Below are 9,701 nucleotides of genomic sequence, written 5' to 3'. Positions count from 1 at the left end.
TAAATGTAAATTTGGTTCTTGGTGTACAAATTTGAGAACGAGAGAAAGATAAATAATACATACTTGAGTGGGAACATACGAAGACCCTTGTCCATACCAGGCGTATAACTTAGGAACGCAGCGAGGGCGGTCTCAAATATGAGACCAAAGTTCAGAGCCCAGTTTCTCATTCCCTGATGAATAATCGAGTTGCGGCGCGTTTTGCAGACGATCAGATCAGCCCATTGCACAATTACGATCGATACGAAGAAAGCTGTGTGGCAGGTGAACTCTAGCGTTTTGCGGTCCCTATAGGTCTGTTTCGTTTTTTGGTAAGAAATAAATTTACACAATCAGTTATAACTCTCTCTAATATATATAAATAACGAGAAATTTAGAATTTAGAATATCTTTTTTTTTTTTAATATCGATAAGAAAGAATTAATTTGCTGAAAATTAAATATCAGAGTTTATTTTCATACAAGAGAATGCCATCGTGCTTACCCATTCTTGACCGTAGCTATCAGTTAGATCGTTGATAGCCTTAGAGTCCCATTGCTTTCGGATGCCAAACAGATACATGGGCAGGAATCCGTTCTCAGCCATAATGACAAAGTAGACGAAGAAGCCCGCCGCAGCTTGGATCATACCGATTTGACCGTACGCCATCGAAATAAGCCTAGATGCAGATAGATTCGTTGAAGAACATTCTCGTTTCAGGAGACCAATGACGCAGCTTTATGTTGGATTTCAAGGAATCTTTACTTTCGCCGTGAAGTAACTTTAATGTACTTTTTACAACACGTTTCCATCCTCTGAGAATGATTTAAAATTTTTATATCAATGTAGCATTCAATGGTTCGCGATTGACTTTTTCAAAAGCTCGAAAAAATTAAATTTCAGGTCAAGATTTCCACAAGATTACTTTTGAGAAAAAAGCGTATATTGAGTGCAGAGTCGTTTGAAAGTAGCTTTTAAATAAACTGCATTTATTTGAGAAATTTTTTCTTCCCGATTCTCTGTAGCGAAACCTTTTCAAGTCGACAGACGGCGCGTTTCAGGATTCCTCGACATTCCGCGGAAGCTTTCGCCATCGATCGTCCGACGTTGGTGTTACTTCTAATAAGTCAGTTTGTGTTAAAGTTAACGGAAGCCATAGTTACCGGTTAGGAGCAAAATGCAGATTACTTACCAACACAATAGGCGGACGGTTAACGATCGGTTCTCGACAATAAGATGCATGCCACATAGAGCGAATAAGAACAGATACAGACAGACAGACAGACAGACAGATAGGTAGACAGACACACATAATTGTCGCTTGTCGGTTCTCGGTGACAAGCTGCACGTGAGATTTTGCACCGGTTAACATCGAACCTGCCCATTTCCTATAGTTACCTCGCGCTACCAAAGCTTACCCCGCGCACGTTTCCAGCCCGTTAATCGTTAGCATTAATATCAAAGCGATTTAGCTGGCATACTAGTATGCCATAATCGAAGAGTTCAAAGCAAGAAGGTGGACCGCAATAATAATATACGAGGCTTTATAAATGAGGCTTATAAACTTTGTGCAATATTTAAAGTGGAGCTCTTATAAAATTTCATCCGCTCTTGCTTCGAACGCCTTGATTCATTACGATAATCTGGCTACAGAAAATTTTTCCATCTCATGTAATATTATTGATAATTACTAAATAATCTAATAAAATTACACGATCCGAAAAAGAAGTTGAAGAGAGTGAAATGAAAAATTCTCATTTTCTTTAGGCTACAAATAAAATTACACGAAAGCTACAAGTCGATTGTTATAAGCCAGATTATCAATACAATCAAACCATGTCTCAGTCTTCGTTTGTTCCTCTTATTACATCTGCAATTAAAGTTGTACTAAACTAAACTCTACGAAAGATTACTAGTAAGATTACGAGTAATCAATTAACGCGAATGTCGTCAAAGCAATTGTAAGACGCATACAATGAGAGAATATCTGTGCGCAGGGTCGAGTTTGGAAGCGAGTCGCATGCAACTGTTTAGCAATCATAGTTAGTTGAACTGGAACGGTTTAGTGGCCGGCACTCGTCGAGTCCGGGAAGCGCAGTCAGACGGAGAAGAGCCTGTAGTTAGCGAGTTAGCGTTCGCGCAAGCGTGCTCAGCTGATACCAAGTGTCAAATGTCAGAGAGAAGGGCTGCAGAGCGGCATTAGAATTCCCTGACGTTGAGACGTCGGGTCTCAATGAATAAAGCGGCAGCGCGACAAAGATCGATATCCAAGATCCGTAGATCGCGTTGAGATCGCCGCTGAGAAAGAAAGAGGCTGCGCGCGCTCAAGCTGTGCATGTCGTGCTTGTCGCTCGTTTTCAAAAGCTGCTCTCGGTGATCGACACCGGAGTTGTGTGCTCGCCTTCCTCGATGAGTATTAAAAAAAAAAAAGATCAAAGACAGCGAAGAAGAAAACAGCTTGAGATGAAACGTGCATTTTGCGGAAAAATCGTCGGTAGGCAATCGCGAATTCGCCTTCTCTCCGGCGAATATTTCCGATGATGTTAACATCCTCGGTCTACCGTATAGAAGTCTATCGAACTCGTATCTGTCCCTGGACATTTTTTTTTTTAAATAAAATATATGCAATATGAATGTACGCAATCAGCATTTGTAACATATTATATAAAATTAGAAACTCTCTTAATCTTAATTTTATATATTTATTTCATATATATATATATATATATATGTGTGAAAGAAATATATTTATTTGTATATTAAATAAAATTTTGATATTTTATTATATAAAATAAAATTTCCAGAAACAGATGTGTGCGTGTGTGTATCCATCGAATAACATGACTGATAGATTAGAACTTAATGCTGTCAATATCGAAATAAAATTTTCCCACATCTCTCAATTATTTTGGATATTCAGTTACTATAGATTACGAGTATTATCAGTGTAATAATTGATTATATAATCAACTATTGACAGCACAGTATTAATGTTTTCGGTGTTTTGTGATTGGAATTAGCCCGCGATTCACGCGCATACACCTAGTGCAACGATTAAGAAAAAGTAACACGTAGATAGTTCAAAGCTAAACGATTAGATCGCAGCGTGTGTGTGTTAATTCATTAATCAGGTGAGAGATTCTAAGTATAAAATTCTAAAAAAAAAGCATTCGGCATTCTCAACATCTGATAACTTTTCTCTATAGATCAAAAACTTGCTCTGTGCTCTATGCTAGTCAACTAGATTCCTAAAGTCGGATGTTGTTTGTCTGCAGAGTGTCTACCGAAATTTATTCTAGAACTCGGGATTCTTAGGAAGGGGAAATATTGAGATTTTCATCGTTTCATCAATAAACAATTTCAGGAAAAATTTTATCAATTTTAAAGGATATAGTAATTTTGTCATTCGACTGATTTTTCCCTTCCAAGATGCATGCAAAATTACGAAGTAATTAAGTTTCATGGGAGAAACTAGAATAGATAGTGATATATCGTCAAAGTCAGTAGACAATCTGCTATTACGTGTATTGTCGTGTGTAAACATCGCGATCCAAGTTGCAATCGCACAATAGCCGAACCAGAAATAACGTGTATTAGTGCATCAGGTGAATAGAGTACACATGTATACACAATCCTGGGACGACTGATTGTGAGATCACTTCTAACTTGCAAGATACATTCGATGTGTATATTACGTGTAAGATTGGCTTCGTCGGAGCAGTCAATCGCTGTTGAAAACATAACGTTACATATGCTATCAATTTCAAACTTGATTTTCATCACCGTTACATTTCAACAAAGTATGCTTCCAATACTATGTAATTATTAATCCTTATTAATCCTTTGTTCAGCATTACTCTAATTAGCCGGTTAGTAAACCTCTTCTAATCTATCCTCAATCGTTAGATAAGTGTCTCAGGCAACATTAACGTTCGCTCATGCACTGGGAGTCGAATTTGTATTCTCGGTCTAGTTATTTCGAGTCTCTCTACGTGCCAGGCAAAGGATTAATCGGGTTTAACTGTCCCGACGAGTGTATGTCTGTGCGATGTGCTAGTAAATGTATGTGTTTATGTATGTGTACATGTGAAACATATGGATGCGATAAAAACGTGAATAAAAATGTGTGTTTAAATTAGTCTTGATACGATATGGATGTGTGAGTGCAATAGGTTTGCAATAGAGGTTTTTGTTTCTTTTTTCTTTCGGTTAGGTGGGTAATTGAGAGACCCACCTTCGGTTGACAAGATTGTCTCTGTAAGGATCGCGTGGCTGCCGTTTCATAATGTCCGACTCCGGTGCCTCGTAGGCTAGCGAGATGGCCGGCACCTGCCATCCACCATTGATTAGAAAGTGTACTAATTACCCCCTTCCCCGTCCGCATTACAAAGAAGTTATATGCGAGAGATATATGTAAACCGCATTATGATACTACTATATTTTATGCACACATACACTTTCCCTTGGTAAATGCGTATGTACGCGCAGTGCGAGCGAAAGAGAAGAAAGAGAGATTTGGAGATTGCATAAATCAATCACATATACGTGTATAAACGTCAGGATTCTTTTCCGATTCTTCCGAAATCCTCAAAAGTTGATGTTTCAAAGTGTCAATTGTATGGCAATTGTTGAAGAAGGTAATCGTTGCGACCGGTTTCGTCCTAAACGCAGCCTATTTTGTAGGAATAAGTCACTTTTGCTGTTAAAAAATTGCGTTAGAAAATTGTGCCGTAAAGTTGCATTAAAGTGTATAGCAGAGAGAGAGAAAATCTGCAAACAGTAGCCAGTGTATCTGTGCATCGGATTAGCGCTGCGTTTAGACGGATGGCCCGGAACAATCGGCGGAAAAAAAAAAAAGAAAAATCGTTCGTGCCATATCTGAAGCGAGTGAAAATGAAAAGTCACAAGTGAAATTACACGCGCACACGTAAATCTCCTGTTCTTCGCTTCAACGTCTCCTTCTGTTGCAAATCTCCAATCGTTATCCATCAGCCTCTCGTACTTTTCGACTAAATCATATCTTCAGCGGTGCTCGATGTTCCACAATGTAAGAGATAAAGGGTAAAAGCCTCGCGATGATTTCAACGTTATAGCAATTTGAATGTTTTATTCAACAACTTAATTATACGTACTAAAAACTTCGCTAAAGTTGCCTATCAATTCAAAAAATTCATACAAAACTATAATTTGAAAAAACAATTTTTTTTCAAAACTATATAACCTGGGTGTCATAAAAAAGCCTACAAATCTAAGGAACAAATTAAACGACGAATGAGATAAATGTGTCATCGAGCACTTCTGATTGTGAGATTCAGTTGAGGAAGATCCCTTCTCTTTCGTGTGCACTTTGAGTACTTTGATCTCGAGCATAGTTTTCGTTAGTATCGCGGCGGCGAAACCCCCTGATGCATTTTCATCTTTGATAAAGATCTCTGTTACCAAAACGACAAATCATTTAATCATTCCTAAGCGAAAGAATCGCGCGTTTGCTTGCTTGCACACCAGGGGGCTGCTGCCACCGCAGCATTTTTCCCACGTTTCTCCAATTAATATATGCATAATAAATTCCCCGATTCCCCCGGTTTAGCAACTGTCGTTTTTGCACATGTGTACAGTCGTTTCAGCGCCCATTAGAAAGTTGCCAGTCGCAGAGTGGGTAGAGTAGGCAGCGGCAGTAGGCAGCGCATTACAGAATAAAACGTGAGAGGACTGTAAAGAATAAAAAACTGCAAGAAAAAGTTCATGACGCTCAACAATGTACAAAAGTGTCTTTCTCTTTTTCTTTTTTTTTTGTTTTTTTTTTGCGGTGATATATGGTGGCAAGTAGAACAAACGGTATAGTAAATAGTAGTAAGTATAGTAATAGTAGTAATATAGAGTAGCAGCGGCAGCTGTGATATATAGTAGATAAAACAGTAATGGCAGTAAAAATTCAGTAACTATAATAAGTAACGATGCTGGCTTGTGGTTGTATAGTAATAATGATAATAATAAGACTATAGTATAATAGATCAGGACAAGAATAATAATGATAATAATTACTGAGCATCAAAGATTAGTGTAAATATATATATATATATATATATATATATGTATATATATATGTACACACATGTCTATATATATGTAAGTACAGACTACTCCCGCAAGAAGACTACTACACTCGAAAATAATACGTTTTTGTATTCTCACCTTTGTAATTATGGAACGCTAGAGTATGTCTCAAACAATAATATAAAGTCTCAAAATTATCCAAGCACGTAAAATACTTGAGTCAACTTGAATGAAAATGACATGCTGTCGAACTATAACTAGATAGAAGTGATTCGCGCTTTTGTGAGATTTTACTTTTTGATTTGCAGTAATGTTCTTCCAGGAGTGCGATATAATGTACGTGTAAGATCGATTAGAATTCAACTAGCTGATTAAGATTCAAGTTTCGTCGACTCCAATGCGAAACATTTGTTAATTTCCATCACCGAAGCGCGTTTTTTGCAGGAAACAAATCCTCCTCGCCTTCCCTAAAGCGATTTCGTCGACGAAACTTGCTTTTTTCTCTGTGAAAATGACTAAGAACGATCGTTGCTCAATTGCGAGATTGACTGAGAAAAAGAAAGAAAGTGAATCGCTTGATGCAGAATCTGATGCATATAGCTTTCTTGTCTCTAAGAAAAATCTAAATCAATTCTAAAAAAAGGGGGAGAAAAAAGTCACGAGAAAAAGAGAGGAAAAATGAGAAAAATATGAAAATGCACGCGTCACGCAGATGATAAATCATTCGACAAAATCTTACCGTTCTGCATCCATCGATTCAATCGATTACAGCTGATATAAAACTCTTTCGCTGCGCGTAAGAGTTTCATTTCAAAGTCTTGGACGAAAACAAAATAAATAAATGTCTAAATAAAATATCCTATAATAATTTCAAGTTCGTGATTTGCGATAATAATTCCGGAACAATCGCAACAATCTCGTCCTTGTTCATTTACATGTGTACTCCGTAATGTTAAACCATCGGATGGATTTTCGCCGAGCGAAATGTGAATGTGAACCAATTCCAAGTTGAAAAGAATTTCATTTTCCCGAGCGAGGCGCAGCAACGATAAAACCTGGCCCGAGGCAATAGAGGCAGCCCGGAACAATGGAGGTAGATAGATAGATAGATAGACAGACAGACAAGATAGAGGTAGAGAAGAAAAATGAAGAAAAAAAAGATATATATATATATAGAAAAGTAGAAAGAAATATATCACGTTTAATGTATGCACAAACCGACGTATTAATGACAATTCTATTCTATCGTATAATGCTATTCTACTTAAGTATTTATGGAGAAAAAAAAGAGAGAGAGAGAAAAAGAGAAAACTACCGTTTAATCTACAATAGAACACCTTCGAGCTTCCGAGCTAGAACAGTATAAAATAGTATAAAAGTTTTCAGAGTCTCTATATCGTTCTATGTCGTTTGAGTATCTTCGTGTGGTATCGACGACGACGCGAAGCAGATTCACAAACGATCAAAATATATTAACAAGTCGAGTTGCACATTTACGAAATAAACACCACACAATATTCACAACACAATATACAAGTGCCCCTTGCATTTACGATGCCTGTGTCACGATTTCAAGAGAAAGGCTAAAAAAAAACTGATAGCGATAGGGCGCGGAAGAATGGTGTGAAAAAAAGGATATAGAAAATAAATGAGAAGAGAGATATACTATACTATATTCGTATATAGAAGAGAGAGAGAGAGAGAGAGAGAGAGAGAGAGAGAGAGAGAGAGAGAGAGAGAGAGAGAGAGAGAGGAGAGAGAGAAGAGAGAGAAACAGCGCGTGTGCAAGCACGCGAGAGAAAAGATGGAGAAAGATAGGGAGAGAGATAGGGATGTGGCGGTACAAGAGACAAATGCTGAATTTTTCGAATAAAAAAAAGAGGCGATAGGTAAGATACCAAAGGGTATCTTCGATCACGCATGCGAGTTCTCACAACGATGCTTGTCTAAGTCTCGTGGACGTCTCAGCAACCCATATACACCTCAAGCCAGTGGCAGATCACGACAGGATGACGACTGCAGCGAGGAATTATAAAACAACGACGAGGAGATCTCGAGAAGAATAAAACTAGAGATAGTAAATAGTAGAGACTTATATATAAAAAGGAAGAGAAAGATATATATATATATATATATATATATATATTGAGAGAGAGAGAGAGAGAGAGAGAGAGAGAGAGAGAGAGAGAGAGAGAGAGAGAGAGAGAGAGAGAGAGAAAGAAAGAGGCTTTACAATAACAGATTGGCTTACCTTCGGCGTAACGAAATAACACTAATACGATCAAGGATCATCGTGATGGAAGCGCTTGTGACCGTGGATTTAAAAGGAAGAGAAAATTTTCCGACAAGAAAAAATTTGCGATTGCTCGTCTCGCGACAAAAGAAAAAAAAATGAACAAAATATTAAGCTAACAAATATGTCACAAGACCATCTTTCATAAAGATAACAAGGAATAATATATTCGATATACTTCTTTTTCGCGTAGAGATACAAGCTACTCTGTAACGAATAACAAGCGACAAATCGCGGACGAGCAAGCGTCGTGTAACGAGATTCAATCCAGCTTATTGTTAGAGCGAGTATAGAATAATACGAATAGAGAGAGGAGAAGATATCGGACTGAAAATAAAGCTCGCGTGTCCCAGCACCCAAACACCCGTTGAAGTGTTGCATCTGCGTGCACCATATCCCATCATTGTTACCTTATCCGCATTTTGTCCTAGCGTGTCCGACTCGACAACTCGATAGCGATAGGCTTGGCAAATTAATCCCTACATCGCGTGAACGTCAGTCCTTGAAGTGGCCTTGGCGGCAATGACCAAGGTATAGTTCATAATTTAAAAGGGAAAAGAAGGAATAAACTAGTTTCCTTGTACTTGAAAAGAAAATATTCGAAAGAGACGAAGAGTTACACAATGTACTTTCTCGTTAGAATTCATATTTAGCGCGTAAAGATCATTATGATCGAGGAAAACACGAGGGATCAATTTGCCCGCGAATCGTTACCCAGAGTTCACAGTTCCTGTCGTACGTGGGTATCGAACGACGAGCGAAACCCGAGAAAGAGAGACGTGAACCGAAATGTTCGCGTCGTATTTTATATGTCGTACAATAGAAGAGATTGAATCAACTAACTACTAAAATCGCCAAAAGAAAAATAAAAAAGAAGTGTATAGCCAATAGAATGAGAGAGCGATCGCCGTCTATTTGAATTTTCGAAGCTCTATTCCATTAAAAAAACAAAAGCTTAAACAAGTAATTTCTTGCGTGAAAAATATGCATTGCCCAAAAGTTGGCAATAGTTTTATTAATATTTTGATAAATTCGGAAAGAGACTTCGAAAATACAGTGCATCATCACCGATAACTCTTTCGTACTATAGAAAATTTGTACGTAGCTTGTCAATATTTCGTTGTATGTTGTAAATGTGTTACCTTTCGTTAACTAGCTTGTCAGTGAAGGGATTTCGTGGTTGTCGCTTCATAATATCGCTCTCTGCCTCCTCGTAGGCTAACGAAATGGCGGGTACCTGACGTCACATTATCAAAGAGCTCAGTAACAACGCCAACAATTAGATAACGAGTATATCTTGCGATGATGTTAAAGTAAGAATGCTGACGTATCTCGATTATCTCATTGAAAATAAAATTATTAATCTAATTTGACT

The 9,701-nt window shown here is 37.8% G+C and overlaps 1 protein-coding gene across 7 annotated transcripts in view; it reads right to left on the bottom strand.

Annotated features, from left to right (window-relative positions):
• The window catches only part of Atpalpha (sodium/potassium-transporting ATPase subunit alpha), a 68,886-nt gene that overhangs the window by 6,113 nt on the left and 53,072 nt on the right, over positions 1-9,701 (bottom strand). For 6 of the 7 annotated variants that reach the window (XM_083032476.1, XM_083032480.1, XM_083032481.1 and 3 more), the window contains 3 exons: positions 4,214-4,308; positions 484-658; positions 64-296 (listed from right to left, as the gene is read on the bottom strand). In XM_083032476.1, the coding sequence (XP_082888602.1) occupies positions 64-296; positions 484-658; positions 4,214-4,308 (503 nt within the window). Of the gene's footprint in view, positions 1-63; positions 297-483; positions 659-4,213; positions 4,309-9,468; positions 9,564-9,701 lie in introns of all 7 variants that reach the window. The other variant, XM_083032477.1, reaches the window with a different exon arrangement.

The sequence above is a fragment of the Prenolepis imparis genome, unplaced genomic scaffold (genome assembly GCF_030444845.1).
Source record: "Prenolepis imparis isolate NDT839.2.m4 unplaced genomic scaffold, iyPreImpa1.0 SCAF_2, whole genome shotgun sequence".
Taxonomy (NCBI): Eukaryota; Metazoa; Arthropoda; class Insecta; order Hymenoptera; family Formicidae; genus Prenolepis; species Prenolepis imparis.
This window is presented reverse-complemented; position numbering and strand designations above follow the sequence as displayed.